Source organism: Chrysemys picta, chromosome 4 (assembly GCF_011386835.1).
Source record: "Chrysemys picta bellii isolate R12L10 chromosome 4, ASM1138683v2, whole genome shotgun sequence".
Lineage (NCBI taxonomy): Eukaryota > Metazoa > Chordata > Testudines > Emydidae > Chrysemys > Chrysemys picta.
The window spans coordinates 139,463,508-139,489,143 of NC_088794.1; the positions used below are offsets into that span (position 1 = coordinate 139,463,508).

Below are 25,636 nucleotides of genomic sequence, written 5' to 3' on the forward strand. Positions count from 1 at the left end.
GTCAAATTAGATGCTCATAATGGTCCATTCTGTCCTTAAAATACATGAATCTATAAGCAAATGTTCAATGGCCTCACAGCTGCAACTCAAAGTTTTATAAAAGTTTGCAAAGAACTCAGCAGAGGTTAACTTCCTGATGGGAGAACAACTTTTTTTACCCATTTGTGGGATTTTGTTTTAAGTAACAGGAATGGGAAATACCCTCTAATTTAGGAGATGTAGGGAGAAGAGCTTGTAAACATTATCATATTTTAAAGACAAGACCTTACAACCTAAACAGACCATGTACAGAAGGAATGGATGTAATGTGATTATTGTGAAGTTGAGCATTTGCAGTTTTAAAACCATATTTGTTGTTTGCATTTGCTACACCTTGCATGCTTGGGGGGGGGAGCAGAGGCAGAAGCGGTTTGCAGACCTTTTGGAGGAGATGTATTAAGGAGGAACCTAGTGGAAAAGATAGGGAGGATTCTAGGGAAGTAGGCCCAGAGGCAAGAATTGGACAACACCAACACTGGTAAACTGTACAGCTTGGGGAAAGTAGAAAAGTGAGCAAAAGTGAGCAGAGTTTTGCAGGAGCTCAGTTGTACAGGTTCCCATGGCAAGAAAAAGGAGCTTAAATTTCATGCGGATGGCAAAAGAAAGTTAATGACAGGAAATGAAGAGGGGTTACTCACCAGAGGAACCAACTTTTACTGCTGGGAGAAAGTTGTTCCAGCTGAGAAGTAACCTATATGAAAAAAGGTTTTGCAAATGTGGAAGGTGAAGTTCACCTAGAGCAAGTTGCTGGAGCACTGCAGTAACCAGTGTGTAAAAGCCCCTTGCATCTAATTCACTATAGGTATGTTTGCTCATTTTGGAATGAGACAATGCGTGCTTAATGCACTTTTAAAGCATTGCTTTTCATATTACTGGGCACCTTAATACGTTTCACTCTACCTCAGTAGCAGATGTTCCTCTGGGTCCAACCTTAGCCTCTACAGTCTAAACTCAGCAAATAAGAGTAGGAGGGTAGATGTGGATTTTACCCCCAAACTGTGGTATCCAGATGTTGATACAAAAGAATGATTTTGAAGTCAATGCACATCTTGTTTGTCAAGATACAACTCTTCAAAAATGAGCATGAGAATAACACTCCTATTGAGCAAACATATCATATTGTTCCTATTTGCACTAAAATTACATGATTTAATAGAAAGTTCTTGTTAATATTATGCAGTTTACAGAAGCTATCTACACTTATAGATAATCAGTGGAACAATACTATCTAAAACACATTTGCCTGATTAGAAATGCTCTCCATTTTAGAAACAAAAGAAGGCTCTAAATTACAGATTTTGTCCACTACAACCAATCACACAAAAAAGCAATCAAAAGCAAACATTCATAAGAATCGAGAGATGAAGGAATCAGAAATTTGCACGAATGCATCATAAAAGATGTGATATGCAAGGGTTTTTTATTTATTTATTTACAGCAAATATATTACAATAAAAAAGCTGAACATGGCTCATATTGTGGTTGTGTAAAGAAGATACATATGCTTACATTGAACAGTTGTAATTCTCTTGGCACTAACTGCATCAAATGTGTAGACTCAATACAAAAATAAAAAGTAGTACACTTATTGGGCAAAGGACACGTTAACAGCATACATCTGTGGATGAGAATTTCGATACAATCCAAAGAGAATACAGACAAGCCATCAGTATGGTAAGAACTTTTTAGATGAACATGTAACCCACAACATAAGGCTGTCTGGCACCATTTAAGATCTGCTGTATTGAATGCAGTGACTTTAAAAGAACGTCATACAAGATTAAGACACAGAAAATGCAATTATCATGGTGAACGATCTTGTTACTTTCATTATTCCTCTTTCATATTTTATTCCCACAATAGTAATGTGTGTTAAAGAGGCTTCATGGCAGACAAACACAATGCAACAGCTGGAGGGTTTTGCCTGTCAAATAAAGTGACTTGCAGCAAGAGACATTTATGCTTTATACAGATATGTAGCTCACGTGGGTTCTAGTACAAAGATCTAAGAACAACAAATGCTGAAGCCTTATAATCTCTCTTCATTATAATTAGAATCCTGAATAAAGCAGGGTCCAAATTACTCCAAGGGAATCCAGGCTACAATACAGCAAAACGTTTTCTGCAAGGTCACTATGATACATTAACAGTAGTAAACAGAGTTAATGCTACGTTAACCTTTTTACATTTTCATAAGTGGTTATAAAAACAGAAACTAACATCTTCTAATCTGTTTACATTTCCTGAGCTTAGTTAAATCACAAAAGGAAGGAAAATTACAAAAATCCCAGCTAGTCACCAGCAAATTAAAAATGTATGCAACTGGTTTGAAAATCTTTATATTCTCCCTATTTGACACCACGGCCCTTCCCTTTTCATTTAGGCTCCTATACAAGGGCATATAGAATTAAATTCACTAGCAATGCTGGGATGCTATGGAACTGTTGGTCTTTTTGTCCTCTCTAAGTGCCTTTATGGTAAACTGTGAGATAGCATGTTCTGATTGAATCTTATGAGAGCACTCAAAACCCCTACAAGTATTTTCCCCTCCTAAATGGAGAAGCACCCCTTGCCTCCAGTTTGGAAAACACAGCTTCCAGAAATCAAACCCATTACTGAAATTATCGTTTCCTATTTGTCTGTTTCGAGTGTAGTGGACTCCACTGTGCGCCCCAGATCCCCAGTCTAATGAGACACGGCCCTGGCAGCCGGTTTAGTATTCCGCTGGGTGGGGTAAAAAACTATGAAAATGTACACCGAAAAATGTGAGAGAGAATCTCAGCAATAAAGAATTCATCTTAGTGGCTTCTTCAAGAGCCGACACTACACCTTTGAGACAGGAGGGTATTCTACCCTCCAGGAGTCAATATGCATGTTTATTTCCTGTGTATAAAATAATTTGTACCTTAGAGTAAAATCCAGATTTTGAGAATATACTGGGAACGTGGGTACTTACAATACTGCTCTTGGGCAGAGTGCTGCAATATTCAAATTCAACCTAACTGGCCTAGGTAGGTTATACCATAGATTTGCAGAGGCCTAATGCACCTGGTTGGTATTTTTAAAATTATGATGATATAACAGCGTGATTTTGCATGCTGGTGCAGATAGAAAGGTTTAACTCCATAATTTAATTCTCAGAGCAGCATTTGTGTAGCTACCAAAGCAGCCAGAAAACATCTGTAGCTTTTCTTATAGAGTACCAGCTTTTCCCGTAAGAATTACACTGAATCTCCTCTTTCCAACCCCCAAAATCTTTCCAAAGCCCAAACTCTACAGACAAGTAATCCAAAGCCTGCTTCAAAAAGGGTTTTGGCTTTCCACTTGCTAGACAATTCATTTTGTTACCCAAACTCTGCAACAGCACATGCAGTCTCATAGTCATTGCAGAAACAGGGCTCAAAAATATCTAGCAGACATATACTAGCCAATGCATTACATTGACTAGTCAAGCCAATATTAAAACTGTGTCCCAATGAAGCCTTGTGTGGGTCAAGGACCTGCTGCTCATCTTACCTCTCCTCTCCCTTCACCCCCCTTTACTGGCTGTCAGAAGGGAAGGTCAAGTGCCTCTGCCCTCTTAATGTCTCTGGAAGTCTGGACAGCACCATTTCCTTCTCTGTCAGCCCAGCTGGTGGTGATCAAAGGAGCTGCCCAATCTCCTTCTCCCCGGGCTCCTGGGAGAAGCACCAATATCCAACTTCCCTTTCTGTGTGTGAGGCACATTTTTTCAGCTCCCCAGAGTTGAGGAAAGAACAAGATGGTGTTTCTGTGATGAGTTCTCTGCCTAATAATAAATGGGGTGCTCCTCACCAGTGTGAGTAGAGAGTAGATTCAGACTCTGACCTGTAGCAGCCCTGCTCAGGGAAGCCTGTTTTGCTAAGAGATGTATAACTAACCTTCCCTCAGCTGGGCTGGTTCTGGCAGATGGTGCAGCTTCCTTGACCATCAACAGCCAGGTGAGAAAGACGAAAATGTCAGAACTCCTGTGGCGCCCAACATCATTAAGGTCTTGATCCAAAGCATATTAATGTCAACTGGAGTCTTTCCACAGACTTCAGTGAGCTTTGGATCAGGCCCTAAAGGTGGGGGCAGAGGGAGGTAAGAGTCAATGGAGCTAAATCTGCCAACACCAGGCCTGATTTTAACCCACAGAGCTAGAATTCAGATGAGTTGTTCTATTGAGTTTGGGATCAGAAAGACTAGTGCATTGAAGTGTAGGATCTCAGAGGCTTAAGTCCTGGCAATAACACTGTTAGTTACTGTACAAAATGAAAGTCAAGCTGAGCCAATCAGGTTGCCCAATGGGTGACCTTTAATTTACCAATAAAAAAGTAAAATAAATTAAATTAAACTTCAGTCAAACCACAAACTAGCTTATGTATCCAAAAAGCTCAGCTTTTTTTCTTCTCTTTTTTATTTAAAAACCCCTAGACCTTTAGAGACAGGCTGTTCTCTGTGTGGCTGCATCACAGAGCAGGTCTGTTCCCAAACCCAGCCAGAATGCAGCAGGTCAGTAACGGTAGCAATAGTCACCCTACTGCACCCACCTCCACCATCATACCACAGCAGTATAGTCATGTATAGTCACTGCAATGAACTTGGCCAAAGCAGTGTCTCCTGCTTTCCCCATAGATGCTTTGCCTTTATCTGACCACTTTTTTCCCCACAAATACTTCTTCAGCATTTACAGAGCAGTAGAAACCACCCTTCTGTGACCATGTTCTCTTCTACTGTCAGCATCTCTTGAGGAACACACAATTCTATTATTAATGTACGTAGCACCTATTTAGCTTCTGAGGATTAATTTATATTTAGCTTCTGAGGATTAATTCAATTTAAAGAGATATTGCCATAGAATTCTCTCTTTTTCCTTAATTTATTTACTTTTGGGAGAGTATCAAGTAGGGAAGCTTGTATGCAATGGCAGAGTCACATTAATAATAAAGATAAATTATCCATTTTTCTCATTATAGCATTATGAGAGAATTAACCCTGGTATAGTTCAAAGATTTATGTGGAGGTTTTACTTACTTTATAATTTATTCCTCCTCTATACTTTCCTTTTCAGTAGCATGCCTGAAGCAGGATCAAATATGAGACGTGTAGTTTCTAACCACAACATACTCTGCATACAGGCTATTTTTCTATTTTTCTTTGTTCTCTGGAAACATTAATTCCTTCCTCAAAACATGATCCAAAAAAAATTTCAAGTACGATAAACCCAAACTTTATTGCTGGGTTATAGGTCAATGTAAACTGACCAGAATCAACACTCAACTAAAATTCTCTTTACAAAAGTCAGGATTGTTCAGTTATGTCTGCCGATCACAGACAGCTTCTTTCACCATTCATAAAGTCATTGGAATCACAAAATTACTACATCTCCTTTGGAAGCAAACAGGACTAATAACCGTCATCATCGTCCATGTCACAGCCGTAATCTGAAACATATAGAGAAAAAGGTTTATAGAAAAGAAAATGTTCCAGAGAATAAGAAAAGTGCAATGAAAATATTACAGCTGTCAAACTATAAATTCAAGCAGTCTGTGTGCTGCGTAACGAGTTGGTACGTTTTTAATAACCAAACAAACCCATACATTTTCTTAAGACTAAGGAGAAAATCTGCTTTATGCTCTCCTTAATGAACTCAAAAATACTTGTGAACCTACATGTATATGTTTATCGCTGCACTTATTAAGAAAGGCTCTATATGGAGCCTTAGGACCCTAATTTCAAGGAGACTTGGCACATGGACATGCGAAATATTCAGTTTAGTTTAGAGGCTAACAAGATCAAACTTGATTGTCAAAAGTAAATTGGAACATGGTAGATAAATAGCAACGTGCATTACAAGGGGGTACGATTAACTAAACATGAGCGCCAAGAAAAAAAATTATTTGTTTAAATCATTCAAGGATTTGTAAATGGAACCTACCCAGGCTCAAAGGCAGCTCCAGAACACCCTTCTGTGTCCGAAGATTCCCAAGAAGCAAAATGTCACCCAACAATGAACTTCAACTAGGACATCTGGCTTCAGAAATCCCGAATCCAGAACCATTACAAGCAGAAACTCTACGTGTATGTCTACACTGGAATTAAAACCCCTGGCAGGCCCATGTCAGCTGACTCAGGCTCACAAGGCAGGGGCAATGGGGATGTTTAATTGCAGTGTAGACTTCTGGGCTTGGGCTGGCGCCCAGGCTCTAGGACCCTGTGAGATGGGAGGGTTGCAGAGCTCAGGTTGCAGCCTGAGCCAGAACGTCTACACCACAATTAAATAGCCCAGCAGCCTGAACCCAAGTCAGCTGCAGGTGTCTTAACTGCAGTGTAGACATACCCTAAATGGCCAGTTGTGTCTCTTTACCAATCATTACCCAGAATCCTTTCTGTGTACAGCTATTTCAGAGCAGTGTGGATTGCTGAGGTCTAGGGAAAAAACAAAAAGTTTGTACGTGCTTCGGGATATACCAGTTTCTTTTCTGCGTATTTCACAAATTAACCAGACAAAAATCTCTTTGTTGCAAAATGGACCCTAACTTTTACTATTACATGTGACTGTTTAGTAAATTTAATCTTTATATTCCACCATCAATGTGGGGAGACATAGTGCAGGGTTTCATGCAGGGACAAGCCAGTGAATGCTCTGCAGAAGAAACAAATGTAATCCAGGGTGATTTGTACAGAAAGGGCGAAGTTCATCACCTGAATCTCCTGCAGTTCCCCTCCATTTATCAGGGAGGTCTAAGACCCACGAGTGGACACACAAAGCAGTTCTTTTGCTGACAGTACATTTTGAACACCTCAATTTTAATTCTGGCAACATTCCTAACTTATTTTTCTTAATACAAATACTCAGCTCTTTCAGCTGCAGTACAGAACCAGACAGAGGGTAGTTCAATGTTCTCAGAATGGTTTAAAAATAGTAACACAAAGGAGAAAAAAAGCTCAGTGACCTTTAAACTACTTTGCGGGCTTTATTACTACTATTTTTAAACACGGATCCACCCACCCACGTGAGTGCACTTTCTTGGGAACATAATCCTAATAATAAACACTAGTGACAAAGTGTTTTTCCAGTCAGAAATCAATCTAAAAACAACACATTCCTTTATGATCAATCCACAGATATTACAAAAAAACTTCATCAAAGTCTGCAGCTGAATTAATAGTGATGGGGAGGCTAGAACAATAAATCAACGCTCCAGCACAAACCTTCTTCCCACTTTGCTTTAGCATATTGCATCAATCTATTTTAAGATAATTTTTGCATACATCCGAAGTTTAAAATTTAACAGGAAGTTTCAAATAAAGGATCAATCCAGCCATGTCTAACTATGAAATACCACTGCAGAGAGGGTATCAATGTTTCCTGTCAATACAGAAACCTGCTTAAAATGATGGCTTCTGGTTAACATAAAAGTTGGGAGTCACAAGGGGGGTTTAGGCACCTAACTGCCATTTAGGCATGCAAGTCCAATATTTACATTCTCAAAAACCCGGCTCAAGCTGCTGCCTTACCCTGTAGGGGCCTAGGTTTCCACTGGTTAAGTCCCCTAGACACCTACATTTCTGCATGCACACAGCCACCTCATTCTTGACACCACTGAGCAACTTGATGCCTAAGCTCCAGCAGGATTCACAAACTAGGCGTTCACCACTTATGTTGCGGGGCCAGTTTGGTAGATGTGCTCAGAGGCTGCCTTGGAGTACATCTACCAGCTTGGGCCCCATGCAAACCACAGCCAGAGAAGTCGGTAGTGATGCCCCCTCCCCCCCTTTTATGTAATAACCCAGCAGTTACAGCACTCACGCAGCATGTGGGAGATGCAGGTTCAAATCCCCACCCTGCCTGATGTGGAGCAGGGATCTGAATGCAGGTTTTGCACCTCCCAGGTTAGTGCCCTAACCACTGGTTTATAGAGCCACACACACCTTCTCTGGTACAATGAATATATAATTATTTATACAAAGTGGAACAGCTTGAGATTGAGACACACCCACTCCAGAATATCTCATAACCCAGTGGTTGGGGCAAACACCTGGGATGTAGGAAACCCACGTTCAAGTCCCTGTTCCAAATAAGGCAGCATGGGGATCTGAACACAGGTTTTCCACATCTCGGGTCCACGCTCTAACATGAGGCTATCGGGGGTAATAAGCAACATCACACCCTCGTCATTTTTACTTGAAGAAAGGACTAACCTAGCTTACATGTCCATAACTCCAGGCCAGGGTTCACGGCTGTGAATCCAGAGTGGAGGTAGGCGTTCATGTCCCTTTGAGGGGCAGGGCTTAGGCCAGGGATGGGCAAACTTTTTGGCTCGAGGGTCACATCGGGGTGTGAAACTGTATGGAGGGCTGGATAGGGAAGGCTGTGCCTCGCTCCCTATCTGCCTCAACCCCCCCTTGTCCCCTGACCGCCCCCTCCTGGGACCCCCGCCCCTAACCGCCCCCAGGACCCCACCTTCTATCCAATCCCCCCTGTTCCCTGTCCCCTGCCTCCCCCAACCGCCCCCTGCTCCCTGTCCCCTGACTGCCTCTCAGGACTCCCTGCCCCATACCCAACCCCCCGACCCCAGCCCCCTTACCATGCCGCTCAGAGCAGCATGTCTGGAGCTGCACCTCCTGGCCGGTGCCAGACATGCTGCTGCACTGCCCTGCATGAGCGCGCAGCCCCGCCACCCAGAGCACTGCCTGCATGGCTATGGGGGAGGAGGGACAGCAGGGGAGGGGCCAGGGGCTAGCCTCCCTGGCCAGGAGCTCAGGGGCCGGGCAGGACGGTCCCACGGGCCGTAGTTTGCCCACCTCTGGCTTAGGCCCTACCCTTCTCATCAGCATTTCCTGCTGGCTAGCTTAGAGAGCTCCCTGTTCAAGGTGCTGGATTCTGTGAAGCCCCTTTTTTAGGCCCCTCACTGTCCCTGTGCATCATACAGGGAGTCTAGGTGCCTAACTCTGGGTCGAGAATTCCACTTGGTAGCAGGATACGTAAACGTAGGCACTGATGCTCAGCCTAAGTCCTCTTTGTGAATCCTGCCCATAGACCTTAATACACATGTGGGTTAGTGAGTAGAATACACTGGCTGTGATTCCCGTATCACAATATGTTTGGTAAAGTCCTCACTTCTCATGACATTTAACCCAGAGATGATGTCTGAAGACTCATCTAATACTGAGCTGGAGCACCAAGTTCTTAGGGCTTGTCTACTACACCTGAGAATTATTCCAGAATAAGGCAGGACGTGAATTGAAAGTGGAGTAGCTATTCAGGAATAACCCAGGTGTAGACAAGCCAGTATCCTACAGCTAGGGTCCCAGGATTTTATTATGGGAAGCCCTCCAGGAAGTTGCACTGTGGCATTAAGAGGTAAATCCTGCTTCTTGCTGCAGGAGTACAGGAGCCTCTAGGAGGACTGCTGCATGGGAGGAATTAGGGGGCAGGGGTGAAGAGACGGAGCAGAGGGATCTGCACATCCAGAGCGCTGCGGTGACACAGATCACCAGCCAGAACTGTTAAAGAAAAATGTAATTTGGATATCAAGTTTTTACTGAAAGCAAATTAAAAAAAAAAAGTATTTACTGAAGTAAGGATCACCGTGAGCCAAAGCCTTGCTCTTGGTGTCTGACATTATGTTTAGCTGTTTGCTAAAGTTACCTTTTCATTAGTAAAGAGGAGAAAGCATTTTTAAATGTATGCTGAATTATACTGCATGTGGGGTTAAAGCCCCCAGCAGCGAGGAGGAGGGGCCTGTGCAAGGCTCACTGCACCACCTGAGTCTCACCCAGGGGCTGTGCAGGGGATGGATGGGCGAGACACTGCGCAGGGATACCTATTCACCCCTACCCCAGATACCCTGTGGAAAAGATCTCCATACCAGCCCTGCACAGTCCAGCATCACACCGATTAGCACTGTTCTAATCATATCCATCACCACTTGGGTGTTCACATTTCATCTGGTATCTCAAACTAACACTGCTGTGGGCTTTTTTTTTCAAAAATAGCTAATATTTTTTATTTCTCCAATAGCTCCTTAAGAATAAAGCAGCGATTCTCAAACTGTGGGTCAGGACCCCAAAGTGGGTCTAACGCCAGGGCTGGCATTAGACTTACTGGGGCCCAGAGCCAAAGCCCAAGCCTGAGGACTTCAGCCCTTGGTGGCGGGGCTAAGGGTTACAGGCCTCTCGCCTGGGGCTGAAGACCTTGGACTATGGCTTTGGCCCCAGGGTGGGCTCCGGCTTTGGTCCCCACTCCTGGGGTCGTGTAGTAATTTTTGTTGTCAGAAAGGGGTCATGGTGCAATGAAGTTTGAGAACTCCTGGAATAAAGAGCCCTTTACAAAGAACAGAAGTTGGTCTGGTAATTTCTGCGTTTTTACAGTTGTGCACAGTCAATAGGTCCCACTATCTAAAATCAAGACTTACCATTTCCTCCCATTAACTGAAGTGCACTCATGCAGTGATCATCCTCTTCTTCTATTTCTTCTTCTTCAGCTTCTTCATCATGGTTATATGATACCGGTCCACTCTCTACCAGAACATTCTCTGGTTTTTCAAGCTCTGGCCCTTCTGTCTGTGAATCTGGAAAGGTTACCTGTGAACAAGACAGGGGGACACTAAAGTATACCATTCCTTGTAGCCAACTCTTCCCCCTTAAAACCTCCAAATGAAAGGGCCAGAGCAGCTGGCACTATTGTCCTCTAACAAAGCCAAAGCCCAGCCTAAGAAGCTTAAATCTTCTGGGGAACATTCAATGTCCACAGTGGAAAGTACTGTGAATGTGCATGAGAGAGAAATGTTCAGATTTCAAGTATTTCAAAGCCAGGCAAACACTCAAAGTGAAACAGCCAAACAGAGTGAAAGAAAAACACAACCCTCTCACAACTGCTAGGTAAAACTAGCTTAAGGTGCTTTGGCAGAGCTCTGTGGGGAAGCTTGCAGTGTTTTCCTTCATTATGTTTGGTTCAAATAAGGGCTATTACACAATGGCAACACTATTATCACTTTAATGAGAGCAAAATGTACTCTGATATCAGAAAAAACTGATGTGTATTAGTTTTGACAGATCAGGCTGGATTTTCTTGGAGCAGAATCAAGAGCGTGACAATAATTCTCATTAGACAACACTGTTAATAGTGTAATAGAATAACACATTGGCTACACGAACTGGTACCTCTAGGTTATCAGAACAGTGGGTTGGGAACTGGTGGCTCCGAGAGCACATGCTAACAGAGAGCTGACTGTTCACACGGTGCTGGTCTGTCCTCTCTGTTGCCAGAGCTGTCTAAACTTTTTCAGAGATGAGGAGTCTGTCTTATTGCTGCTAAGGCCCCAATTCAGCAATGTGCTAAGAAGAGCTCAGCAGGAAGTGGTTTCCTCAGCCAGTGAAGAATTTTGAGATTTTCAACATTTTTCCCATTCAGCACTGGGATGAATCCAAAACAGAGAGGGACCCATGCCAGAGCAGCTAATTGCCTGGTGGTCAGGGCACTCACCTGGGATATGGGTAATTCAGTTTCAAGTCCCTGCTCTGCCAGTTTTGGAGTAGGGACTTGAACTCAAGTTTCCCACATTTCAGGTGAGTACCCTGACCACCAGGCTTACTGGCTATTCTGAGGTCAGGCTCTCAATCTCTCTTGTTGGAGCTGTTCCACTTTGCATCAATAATTCTATAGGAATTGGAGCAGGGACTTGAACCTGGGTCTCCCACATCACATTAACTGAGAATGTATATGTTACTTGCCACTAGTCATCACCAGGAAAGACTGAAAAGATCGGGACTGTTTACATTCAACAGAAGATGAATAAGAGGGGACATGTTAGAAGTACGTAAAATGGTGTATGGTATAGAGAAGTGAGACTGGGAACTTCTATTCTTCCTGTCTCTTTAAACCAGAAGGGGACACTCAAATTAATTAAAAGGCAGCACATTCAAAACTGATAAAAGGAAACACTCCTTCACACAATGTGCAATTAAACTGTGGAACTTATTGCCACATCAGGCCATTAAAGCCAAAACCGTAGCAAGATTCAGAAAGGCATTAGCTATTTATATGAAAACAAGAATATCCACAGTTATAATAGTTAATGTTAAACCACTTTGGAAGGGATATTAAGCATGAGGCTTAAGCCAAAGTAGAGGTTAGGAGGAAGGTTTTTTGCACCTTCTGAATTATCCAGTGCAGGCCGCTCCTGAAGACAGGATCTGATTCAGTATCTTACTTATTTGTGCTACAGTAACTCTTAGAGGCCCCAATCAAAATCAGGGCCCCATTGTCCTAGACATTGTATGAACACATTGTAACGGAAAGCCCCTATCCCAAAAAGCTCACTGGCTAATTACTCAAATATCAAATTCCACCCAAACCTGTGAGAAATCAAGCTGATCACACAGGCAAACAAAGGATTCCATCTTAGATTTTCTAAGGGCTTGTATACACTTACAGCAGTGCAGCTGCACTGCTCTGGCGCTTAGTGAAGATGCGCCCTATGCCAATAGGAGATCTATTAGCGTAGGTACTCCTCCTCCCCAATAAGCCCTCCAGTCAACATAGCACACTGTGCACCAGGAGTTTGGTCGGTGTAACTGCATCGCTCAGGGCTGTGGATTATATACATTTCATTAGACTGACGTACGTTTGTAGTGTAGACCAGGGCAAAGTCACCAAGGAGATTCCACCAATAGCTCATTGATTGGGTACTGCATACCCATTAATTTTAACAGGGACTGGGTGCACATAGAAAACAATCTCTATGTAGAAATAAATCTTACTGTTATTTAGATTTGAATTCCTTTCAGTTTATCATGTTTCACCCATCACCACTTTTCCCATATAGAATTATCAAACTGACAACTCCAGGGGTTTTAGGCACAAGAAGTAATAGACAACAGTTTCAGGAAAAACATCATCTTAATTTATGCTTAATTTTTATGCTAAAAGTTTCCATCTGCTCTAAAAATTTTCACTAAAGAATGGATGAATATAAAGGAGCTACAACTGATTCATTGTTTATTAAAATTGCACCATCCTAATTAAAATATGACCTTCTTCTAATTATCATGTCCATTTCCAGGCTGTTACAGCTCTAAAAATGTGCAGGTTTTTCTAATGAGCACAGCATAAAAAGTGAAAATGTATTTCCCCAGGCATTATATCAAACTGTTTCTGAAAATTAATGTTTTAACCATTTTTAAACAAAGGTGTCAAACAATTCCTTTCACCAAACTTCCTGAATCAGTCTCCAGAAAATTTGAACTTTAGTATGGCTTTTAAACTCTCACCTTTTTTTTTTTTATTTTTTTTATGGGGGCATGAATGGTTGTGTAAACATGTTAAATGATCAAAGTTAACTAGAACGTTTTCAAAATGGTGTCAGATTTCACACATTTATATAAAAAAAGATGAATGGCTGACTCAGTTTGTAAATTAGCAATATAGATGCTACATTGTTATGTAACAGTTTAGTATCTGAATATGAACAACAATTTTAATTTACTGTATGTGTATACACACATGTAAACGTCTTTCACAGAGACAGAGTGTGAAGGAGGAGAACATAAGAACGGCCATACTGGGTCATACCAAAGGTCCATCTAGCCCAGTATCCTGTCTTCCGACAGTGGCACATGCCAGGTGCCCCAGAGGGAATGAACTGGTAATCATCAAGTGATCCATTCCCTGTTGCTCATTCCGAGCTTCTGGCAAACAGAGGCTAAGGAAACCATCCCTGCCCATCTTGGCTAATAGCCATTGATGGTCCTATCCTCCATGAATTTTTCTAGTTCTTTTTTGAACCCTGTTATAGTCTTGGCTTTCACAACATCCTCTGGCAAGGCGTTCCACAGGTTGACTGTGCACTGTGTGAAGAAATACTTCCTTTTGTTTGTTTTAAACCTCATAGACTCATAGACTCATAGACTTAAGGTCAGAAGGGACCATTATGATCATCTGGTCTGACCCCCTGCATGCTGCAGGCCACAAAACCGTCCCTACCCTTTCCCTTGACTCTGCTGTTGAAGTCCCCAAATCCTGTGTTTTAGTGACTTCAATTGGCAGAGAACCCTCCTGCTAGCGATCCCTGCCCCATGCTGCGGAGGAAGGCGAAAAACCTCCAGGGCCTCAGCCAATCTACCCTGGCGGAAAATTCCTTCCCGACCCCAAATATGGCGATCAGTAAGACCCCGAGCATGTAGGCAAGAGTCTCCAGCCTGACCCTCGTTAGCCATTATACTATTTACCTGCCATTGCTTGGTATTCCTTGGCTAATATGTTTTACCATTAAACCATTCCCTCCATAAACTTATCTAACTTAATCTTAAAACCAGACAGGTCCCTCGCCCCCACCGTTTCCCTCGGAAGGCCGTTCCAATATTTCACCCCTCTGACCCCATCATTTTAGATGTATAGTTGGGATTATGTTTTCCAAATGTGCATTACTTTGCATTTATCAACATTGAATTTCATCTGCCATTTTGTTGCCCAGTCACCCAGTTTTGTGAGATACTTTTGTAGCTCTTTGCAGTCTGTCTGGGATTTAACTATCTTGAGTAGTTTAGTATCATCTGCAAATTTTAGTATCCTCTGCAAATTTTACCTCCTCACTGTTTATCCCTTTTTCCAGATGATTTATGAATATGTTGAATGGGACTGGTCCCAGTACAGACCCCTGGGGAACACCACTATTTACCTCTCTCTATTCTGAAAACTGACCATTTATTCCTACCCTTTGTTTCTTATCTTTTAACCAGTTACCAATCCATGAAAGGACCTTCCCTCTTATCCCATGACAGCTTACTTTGCTTAAGAGCCTTTGGTGAGGGACCTTGTCAAAGGCTTTCTGAAAATCTAAGTACACTATAGCCACCGGACACCCCTTGTCCACATGCTTGTTCACTCAAAGAATTCTAGCAGAGTGGTGAGGCATGATTTCCCTTTACAAAAAACATGTTGACTCTTCCCCAACAAATTATGTTCATCTATGTGTCTGACAATTTTGTTCTTTACTATAGTTTCAACCAGTTTGCTCAGTACTGAAGTCAGGTTTACCGGCCTGTAATTGCCAGGATCACCTCTGGAGCCCTTTTTAAAAATTGGCATCACATTAGCTGTCCTCCAGTCATTTGGTGCAGACATTGATTTAAATGATAGGTTACAGACTACAGTTAGTAGTTCTGCAATTTCCCATTTGAGTTCCTTCAGAACTCTTGGGTGAATACCATCTGGTCCTGATGACTTATTACTGTTTAGTTTACCAATTTGTTCCAAAATCTCCTCTAATGACACCTCAATCTGGGACAGTTCCTCAGATTTGTCACCAAAAAAGAATGGCTTAGGTTTGGGAATCTCTCTCACATCCTCAGCCGTGAAGACCGATGCAAATAATTTATTTAGTTTCTCCACAATGGCCTTATCGTCTTTGAGTGCTCCTTTAGCATCTCAATTGTCTAGTGGCCCCACTAGTTGTTTAGCAGGCTTCCTGCTTCTGATGTACTTACAAAATTTTTGCTCTTCAAATTCTTTTTTGGCCTTCCTAATTATATTTTTACACTTCATTTGGCAGTTTATGCTCCTTTCTATTTTCCTCACTAGGATTTAACTTCCACTTTTTAAAGGATGCCTTTTTGCCTCTCATTGCTTTATTTACTTTGTTGTTTAGCCACAGTGGCACTTTTTTGGTTCTCACACTATGTTTTTTAATTTGGGGTATACATTTAAGTTGAGCCTCTATTATGGTGTCTTTAAAAAGTTTCCATGTAGCTTACAGGGATTTCACTTTTTGCGCAGTACCTTTTAATTTCTGTTTCACTAACCTCCTCATTTTTGTGTAGCTCCCCTTTCTGAAATTAAATGCTTCTGTGTTGGGCTGCTGTGGTGTTTTCCCCACCACAGTGATGTTAAATTTAATTATATTATGGTCACTATTACCAAGGGGTCCATCTATATTCACCTCTTGGACCAGATCCTGTGCTCCACTTTGGACTAAATCAGGAATTGCCTCTCCTCTTTTGGGTTCCAGGACTAGCTGCTCCAAGAAACAGTCATTTAAGGTGTCACGAAACTTTCTCTCTGCATCCCGTCCTAAGGTGACATGTACCCAGTCAATCTGGGGATAGTTGACATCCCCCATTATTATTGAGTTTTTTATTTTTATAGTCTCTCTAATCTCCCGAGCATTTCACAGTCACTATCACCATCCTGGTCAGGTGGTCGCTAATATATCCCTACTGCTATATTCTTATTATTAGAGCTTTGGAGGAGTTAGTGACAGGAGTCATGACTCACATTTTGGGGGAGAGAGAGAACTACCAAAATGAGTATCGTGAATATGGTCACATAATTATTAACAACTCCTCCTCTGCAATATTACAATCTCAAACCAAAATACATAAATATTAAGTTTCATTATTTAGGGTGAGCTGTCACTTTTTCTTCTGCCCCAGGAGCAGACAAGGGAGGGAAACATGACACCAGAATCACAATTCTCTCCCTGGCTACCTGCTTGCTCCCTGGGGGAAGTCATCTACCACTGGTCCTCAACAGGAGTTGATTACTTCCTCCTGTGTGGCAGTTCAGCTCTGCTGGATAATACAGTGAGGGAGTAGGGACAAACTCTGCTTACTCCCCACCACTGCTCTCTTACTCAATTTGTTTGTTTTTTAAAAGCATATAGGTGTTATTTCCCCCTCCCCAAACTGGAATTCCTCTTGAATATATTAAATATTAATATTTACCTGGTTTACTGAGAAGTTTGTGTTCACAGTTTCACTCACCCTTCCATTCTGAATCCCTATTTTTGTAAAAGCAAATAATTCCAACTGGAAAACAGAGAGCATCATCTTTGCAATGATTCCACTGGCCTGATAAGAGGGACCAATCCTTAACTCTTTGACTCGGAATTTACATTCCCATAACAGAGATCAGAATCTGGTTGTGATGCTCTGTACCTCGGGGAAACACCCGACACCCCCATGTTCATCTTTATAAAATGGTTGTGTGGTATCCAATGCAAAGTTTGTCATGTTGGATGTCTTCGAAAGGATCATAAAGCACTGCGCATGGTTGTTATAGTAATTGTTACAGTAATGTTATAGTAAGGGTACAGGTTATAATTTCATGTATATAGTTATGAGGCTGAAGATGTAGCCTCATGGCTTAAAGCAAGCCCATGCAAAAACTCTCCAGGAAGAGAGAGGCAGTTCACACCTCGTCGGGGCATGGATGGGACAAATCCAGCCCAGCCTCACAGGAACAATGGACACTGGCTTAGGCAGCAACAAAAGAATCTGTTAGACCCTCGAGGGAGTCACCCCCTTCCTTTAGGCAGTTTGAGACTGCAATGAGGTAACGCTCACCTGACTCTGAAGGGGAGAGAAGGGGCAAAGCCAAGAGGAAAGAAAGAACATGATAAAAGGGAGACATTTTGCCACGCTCTCTCTCTCCCACCCACATCTACAGACACCACCACCACCAAGTGACTGAACCACTGATCAAAGGGGAGAGCCTGGCTGAAGAGCCAGCCTGTGGTGAGAAGCATCTAGGTTTTTAAGGACATTAAAAGTGTTAAGATCATCTTAGAATGTGTTTTGCTTTTATTTCGTTTGACCAAATCTGACTTGTTATGCTTTGACTTATAATCACTTAAATCTACCCATAGTTAATAAATCTGTTTGTTTATTCTACCTGAAGCAGTGCATTTGGTTTGCAGTGTGTCAGAGACTCCCGTTGGGAGAACAAGCCTCGTACATATCAATTTCTTTCTTAAATTGACAAACTCATATAAGCTTGCAGTGTCCAGTGGGCATAACTGGAGACTGCAAGACGGAGGTTCCTAGGGGGCTGGAAGTATCTGGGACTGGAGATACTGGCTAGTGTCATTCGCTTGCAAGTAGCTGGGAGCAGCTTACATGCCAGAGGCTGTGCGTGAACAGCCCAGGAGTGGGGGTTCTCACAGCAGAGCAGGTTAAAGGCTGGTTCCCAGAGTCAAGGATTGGAGTGGCCTAGCAAATTGTCCAGACAATACCAGAAGGGAACGTCACACCAGTCCACTGAGGTTTGTGGTAGTTGCCATAATCAAGTGTTAAGTATCGTATTATGAGTTAAGTCAATTTTCAGATTGCAGTTGTGTAGAAGGGTTCTGGGAGAGGTGGTAAACTTCACATACCTCTTCAGTTGCAGCCTTTTTAGCTAGTTGTGTAGAAATCAAGGGTCTTAATCTGGAAAGAAGAAAAAAGATGTTGGTGATTATTAGGAAAGTTATATTGTAAATGTAAAACACAAGGTCAGCTTGACACAGGCTACATTCACTTGTTCTCTAGCCAAGAGAACAAGTTTGCTAATGTTATCACACTATGTATTTATTTTATCCTTTAAATTTAAAAATATAAAAGAAAGTCTATGCCCAAGCCCTACACACAGTTTAACAGCAATTAACATTTACATGCAGTAAAACTATCACCTAGCAGCTCAATACAATAAAGGATTGTCTAGACATGAAAGTTGATTTGGAATAAGGTAGGGTGTGTTTTTAAAGAGGTTTAACTATTCCTGATTAACTCCATGTGTGAATGCTCTTATCCCAAAATAATAGTGTCTTATTTTGAATAAATGTAATCCATTTCCAAAGTGGATTAAGCTTATTTGGAATACAATTAATCAGGAATAATTAATTTAGGAACAGCTAATCAGAATAACTCCCCATGTAGACAAGCCCTTAGAAAAAAGGCAAGCTAATAAGCACAATAGCAAAACTCCATCCCATACTCCTCTCAATGCCCTTCTTAGCTCTCCCCAGAGGCCCTATAGATTACCTTTGCCACATGCTCTGAAGGCCAAAAAATTTCTACTCACTGCTGGCCCCTCCCTCTTTTCTGTTATAGTGAGAGGGACAGATTCAGTGAGCCAGATTCTGTTCCTAATTACACCAGTGTAAATCTGGAATCACTTTATTTCAGTGAGGTGATTCCAGATTTACATTGATGTACCGAGATTACATCAGTATGATTTTAACATTTTATATCTAATCTTGAACTAGACAACAACATCAAAAACCAAAAGGATCCTACATGAGGAGGGAGGGATAGCTCAGTGGTTTGAGCATTGGTCTGCTAAACCCAGGGTTGTGAGTTCAATCCTTGAGGGGGGCCATTTAGGGATCTGGGGCAAAAATCTGTCTGGGGATTGGTCCTGCTTTGAGCAGGGGGTTGGACTAGATGACCTCCTGAGGTCCCTTCCAACCCTGATATTCTATGAGCTGAAAGTAAGAAATGCTGGAAGCTGAACTTGAGCATAGCGGGGGAAAGGACTGCAGACACACATTTGAAGATCAGAGAGGAGTCTGTATTATTTTGCCACTCAAGTGCTAAGTGTTGACCTTGTTAGTCATTTGAAATCCTGTTTCCTTATTGCTATGAACACTGTTCTCAATTGTTTTAACCTAGTTTTGGCTGCTTTGTGTCCCCTCTTCTCATCCAGATATACCCAGCTATAGAGAGAATGACTTGCCTGGTACCTAAATTCTGCTCACAGAGGTTCCCTGGCATATCTCTGAATGGAGTCTAAGTTTCATTAATAGAGATGAATGCTTAGCTCTGGAGGTGTACATGTAGAGTAAGATGCTTCTTTCCCTCTATTCATCCATTGATTCTCGCATTATTTAGCGTACAAACAAAGAAGTTGTTCTCCAATTTTAAAAGGACACTAAATCTGACTATTCTACAGTAGGAAGTGAAACCCCAGAGAACGAGTCAAGAGTTTTAGTCTTCATTATCTGACAGAGAAGAAAATATTAAAATTCAAGAGACAGGCGTTCAGCTGAGAATCTTCTTTGCAGAGTTTCAGAACATTTTCAGGATACTTGAACATCTGGGGCAGTCCAAAGTGAACCTGTTTTCAGTGCATCTAACCAAGCTGATGTCCGGGCAACATTTCAAAGGCAGAGTCTATGCGCTTGCACCTACAGAGTGATTTGGAATACAACGGTATTCTTTTACAACTATTGTCTGTTGCACTTCATGATTATCATGATGGCAGAAGACGGTACCGTTAACCCAGAGAATGTATTTACTCCCTAGAAGTCCTAAAGGATCCTTCGACAGAGAAAACATTTGAAGACACTGATGCAAATCTTACTCTGTGTCCGACTTCCCCTTTATGCTGCCCCACCTGAGTTATACAACCTTCCTGATATCTGAATATGCGTATTTAGATGCACACAGACATGAGAATGCAGTAACAATATCAATAGGTTAGATAAATGAAGGTTGCTGGTAAAATATCTGTTATCCTGTATTCACATACTTGAAAAGCAGTAGATCTATTTGAAAACAGTGTGATTATTGCAATTAACACTATCAAAAAATGAGACTTGTTGCCGTATGTTACTGATTGACACCATGCTCCCCCCCAAGAATACCCTGAAGCCTTGCCCCTCCCCAGTTAGAATCAAGCTATAAAATAAGCCCAGAAGGCACTCAGAATGTACTGGCCTTTGTTTTAGAGGCAATAATGCATGCGCTCACACTGAACAATACAATCACTGCTACACTAAGTACACAGTAAATATCCCAGTGTCATTTTAATTACAAATGTTCCCATAATGAAGAAAAAAAGGATTCTAACTTGTGGAACCCCTAATTGTAAACTGCAACCCTAAACATAAGGAAGTCATTCTATTGCACTTTACAATAATGAGAGACTGAGTACTCCACAGGCTGTATTCCTGTACTATGTTCGTGTTCATAAAGCATGTTTATTTCTCAGTAGTAAGAGTACTGCAGTTCTCAGAGCAAGCCAAAAATAATACAGAAAAAACATATATATGATGTACTGGAAAGACACTGGGCCTGATTCTCCTCTTCCTTCCACTGATCTTAGTGGGACTCCACAGGCTTCAGCAGAGTTAATCCCAATTTAAGCAGGAGGATCAGGCTCATTAATTAATATGTACTATCACCAAACACCAGCAGTGAAAACTGGAGAACTAAAACCATCACACACAGAGATACATTGTGTCAACTTATTTTCCTAAGAGAATAATGTCTTTGATTAAAAAAAAAAAAGTAATTTATGTCTCTTGGCTGGTGATGTCATTATCTCCACAGAGACCCCTCGCTATTACTGTACTGTACAGAGCACTGAAGAAAGATTTTACAGTGTTTTTTTTTTAAATGCCCTGATGCCCTGACCTTCTTAAAACAGAGCAGCTGCTGCCACACCAACCATATGGAACAATACATTACTGGCTGCCATGGCTACAGATACTGGCTCCTTCTGCAGTCTGATTTAACCAGGGAAGGCTAGAATATTGTAGTGTGCCATCACTGAAGAACACAGCTGTTTCTGAGGCTTGAGTGGGATGGGGCATTAATGCTCAAATGAGCAGCTTCACAAAAAGAGGACAGCCAAAGTCTTTTATGCCACTTTCAACATGCATGTACCCCCCATCAACACGACTACCTCCCCATCTATCCCAGCTCATCGGACTTGCTGAAAACTGGGCTTTTGCTGAGCAGAAGAAATACTCGGAATTAGGAGCTGCTTTGTCTCATATGTTTGGTATCATTTCCTGGGTTAAGACACATGGTGATATACAGCATGTTTCTGTTTAAAATATAACACTTTGACAAAAATGAAATGGCTCTCATGATCTTTCTAAATGCTTCTGTAATCATTCCCCATTTACTGTATCGTCTGGTTTTATGCATTTGCATTATGAACTATGAAACTGACAGAATTAAATACATTAAAAATAAAACAAATAAACCACAACAGAAGCAATGTTGTGAATGGTAAAGCAAACCTACAAAAGGAAAAAGATGTACAAACCACAAGTGCAACATACAGGTTTCAAGACAATTTTGAAAATTATTCATATGTTCCAGACAACCAACATACATAACACGTGACGTTGATACTCTTGACATTGTCTTGTCAGAAAGTAATGGCACAGTACTTGTCGTTAGTGTCTGCTCACTATAGAATCTGCTTAGCTCCTGCTCCAGCTTCAGTTAAGACATACAAGCTAGCATCTAGGTTTGTCCTCCAGCTTAACAATTTAAAAGAAGATTCAGTAGAATAGAATCTGACAGGGCTGAAGATCACAAATTGAACTTTCAAAGTGAACAAATGCTTTGAAAAACAAGCTGGCTGTGACAAACTTTTTATTTTGCTTATTACTTAATAAACAAAGATTATATAATACAGTACAAAAAACAGAGAGGAAGTTATGGGGCAATAAAGTGTGTAATTTATATTAGGCAATTCACCCACCCAGGGGATTATTATACCATAACAATCTCCTCAATGTAATTCTGGAAATAGCAGCTTTAGAACGTCACCCAAAGCTCTCTTACTGCTGAATTTTAATTTAATCCATCCACGTAGGAAACCTCTTACTGCTGCTTACCACCCATACTAATGTTACAGACAGAAGGACAGACAGACAACGAATACATGATGGCATGATGTGATATAATGGGTTTATCATCATGAGTCTGTGATGGCTGTGTTAATCATGAGTGGAGAAACCTTGAGTAAAATGATGCAGGTCATCCGAGACAAGTGTCAATAAAACCTAGATAACCATGCCACTCCATCATGCATTCTATATACACGACATGTGTTGCAGAAAATCTACTGTGAAGTGCTCTAGAGAGTTCTATTGGTGCTGTTTCGGCATCCCTCCCACTTGTAAAGCCAAGCTGTCTTTGTACCAGGACCAACTGACTAGATATCTGCAGAAGGGAAAAACAACAATTGTAAACATCTCTAATGGTGACCTTAAATAGCTTTCCAGGTCAAGGATTTAATGGTGTGTCCCTTACTGGAAAGTTGGGAATCTCCTCTTTTCGATAGCATAAAGCTCCTGCTAGAAGCAAACTTTAAGCCTGCCATTGGTTCCAGCCTGAATAGTTGACCATCCTAAGCCTCAGGCCCGTGGTGGTAATTTTGCAGAAGGCGAGGGATTGAAAATCCTATATTCTCAGGACAGAACAAAACATTTCTCTGGTAGCTTGGAGTCAGTGCAACTACTGCTAAGTCTGAGTGAAACTGCAGTTTGAGTGAAACTGGCACCTGGCTCTAACCCAGACCCTTAGCTGTGTAAACTAGCGCAGGTTTAAAGCACATTCAGACACAGGTCAGAGGTTTTACTGTGTGGACAAGGGGGCGAGGGAAGGCTAAAACCTGGGTAAAGAGCCCCGGTTAAATGTGCCATGAAGACATAGCCAGTAAGGAAACAGTAAAGGGGGTAGGCTTTGCAGTGGGGATGATCTCACCTGGACTAGGCAGATCAGAGCCATGTGCTGATCACCAGGGCTAGCTCTGGAGTGAAGACATACCTCAAGAGAAACATCTACTGGTGAAGAATAAAGTCAGGCATCTGTGCTGTTTTCCTACAGACTGTTGCATCTTCTTCAGAACAGACAAGCACTCTGCTAATATACAGGTGCCTGGACACATTTTCCATATCTGTTCTTGGGAGTGAGAAGGGAGGAGTGAATATGGATGAAAGACAAGACTGAATATTTTTCTGTGTAACTGCAGCACTCACTGATCCAAGACCTCAAATAAATGCTGTAAAACATCACATGATGTTTTTCTTACTGACCATAACAAGAAATTTTCAACTACAAAAATGGAGGGAGTTCAAATATAAAGCCACATCACTGTCTAAAGTAAACCAAACAACAGATCTAAGGAGACCCTCTATATGTCTCTCACTCTAGGAAATTACTGCAGACCATGGGAAATTGCAATTGCTCCAGGTCAAGAAAGGCTGGCTGTGGTAACTCTACTGCCTTGGCCAATGCACCTACTTCCTGACATTATAAAAGTGGAAGATAGGGTTGCCACTTTTCTAATTGCTGGTAACCACAACCCCAAGGCCCCAGCCCCAGCTCCACCTCTTCCCCCAAGGCTCTGCCTCTGATCTGCCTCTTCCTCCAAGACGCCAACTCACTACTCTGCCCCCCCTCCCTCCCCCGGCCACTAACTGGATCATCTCAAGGAGTTTGCCGGCTACTTGCAGGCAGGCCCCACCTGAGCTGGGGCTAGCACAGGTTAATGAACTGGTTCCTCCCCCCACCCAGCACTAATCGGGCTTTTGGTTTAGGTGCCATTTAGGGTTGCCAGGTCCCCAAAAACCAGGCGCCTGGCAACCCTAAATGGCACCTGGACACAGAAGGTAAAACCCGGATGGGTGGCAACCCTAAAAAAAAAAAAATTAATGGAGATATCCTATCTCCTAGAAGTAGAAGGTACCTTGAAAGGTCATTGAGTCCAGCCCCCTGCCTTCACTAGCAGGACCAAGTACTAATTTTGCCCCAGATCCCTAAGTGGCCCCCTCAAGGATTGAACTCACAACCCTGGGTTTAGGAGGCCAATGCTCAAACCACTGAGCTATCCCTCCCCACCCAGTGGAACACTTTACTGGATTTGTCAATATGGATGCTGATGAACTCACCTCTTGAGAGCTGACAACAGAGGAAAGTATTTGCAATTAAAAAAAAAATCTAGACTTGATCAAAAGAGAAGAAACCACTATCCAAAAGATGCATCGCTTTCACTACAGCAGCTTGAGCCTTTTCTGCCTGCCCAAATGAAATGGTGGCAGAAAGGCAGATTTGCATCTTACAGGAAAAACTTCTTGAAACAGAGGAAGCTATAAAGCTGGGTTACAACTTTATTCTGAAAAGTATGTAACTAACCACACTATGGTTCCGAATCAGTAAGACACACAAACCTGTGCCTCACTTTAATTATGCAAGTAGTCCCACTTTAAGTGCTTAACTGCCTTGCTGAACTGAGGCCCGAAATGGTTGTGAAAAGGCAGAAAATTTATGGAAATTATATAAGGCAATCTAAATACCAATCATTTTTACATCCTGTGCTTACAGCTACGGATAGACAAATCTTTCTAAATTAACAAGTCACACAAACACTTGTATAATCTGATTAGAGCTAAATTACATTGTGAAGATGTGTATTTCCAATGGCAAAGTTCTTAACAGTAGTGTTTTTGCCTTTAATTCTGGTACAAATGTATTATACCAGATGTAGCCGATGAGGTCTACAAGTATTTGCTTTTGGACAGGTGTTTTTGCTCAATCTCAACCTCATAAAAACAGATAATGAGGCCAAAGATGAAAAGAAAAACATCTAGTAACGTGCAGTCTCGGAGAACAATCCACAGAGATTGTTATACCCAAAGGTGATGCAAGATTTATTGTTAGATCTTTCCTGTTTAAAGTATGTGACATTACAAGGACAAAAATCATACTAGACATAACATTAAATTACTTCTTCCTCCTCCACTATCTCAGATAATACAGCACTGTTTAAACGAGGTGCCTCTTGCAGGTATATGCAGTGGAACACAATAATTTAAGATTCAGGTAACTAATTTCATACAGGTAACTCATCAAAGCACAAGGGCATACAGTAGAAACCTCCCCGTCCCCCGTGTCTGGTATATTATACATTAAAGAGCAATTCCATTGCCAACCATCTGGAAATCAATGTATTCCAAATTTTATTTCATGATTACCAACATTCGTCTTCGTAACTCATTTCCAATTATAAGCAATAAATCATTTCTTCTTG

At 41.7% G+C, this 25,636-nt stretch overlaps 1 protein-coding gene across 4 annotated transcripts in view; it reads right to left on the reverse strand.

The window, feature by feature from the left end:
• Positions 1-1,442: 1,442 nt before the first annotated feature.
• The window catches only part of BRF1 (BRF1 RNA polymerase III transcription initiation factor subunit), a 231,097-nt gene continuing 206,903 nt past the window's right edge, over positions 1,443-25,636 (reverse strand). For 2 of the 4 annotated variants that reach the window (XR_010600800.1, XR_010600799.1), the window contains 4 exons: positions 18,198-18,249; positions 10,461-10,629; positions 5,978-6,468; positions 1,443-5,483 (listed from right to left, as the gene is read on the reverse strand). Coding sequence is in view for 2 of the 4 variants with exons in the window: in XM_005285854.4 (XP_005285911.1) it covers positions 5,446-5,483; positions 10,461-10,629; positions 18,198-18,249 (259 nt within the window). In the remaining 2 variants the exon portion in view is untranslated. The remainder of the gene's footprint in view (positions 5,484-5,977; positions 6,469-10,460; positions 10,630-18,197; positions 18,250-25,636) is intronic. The other 2 variants (XM_005285854.4, XM_065593752.1) reach the window with 1 other exon arrangement.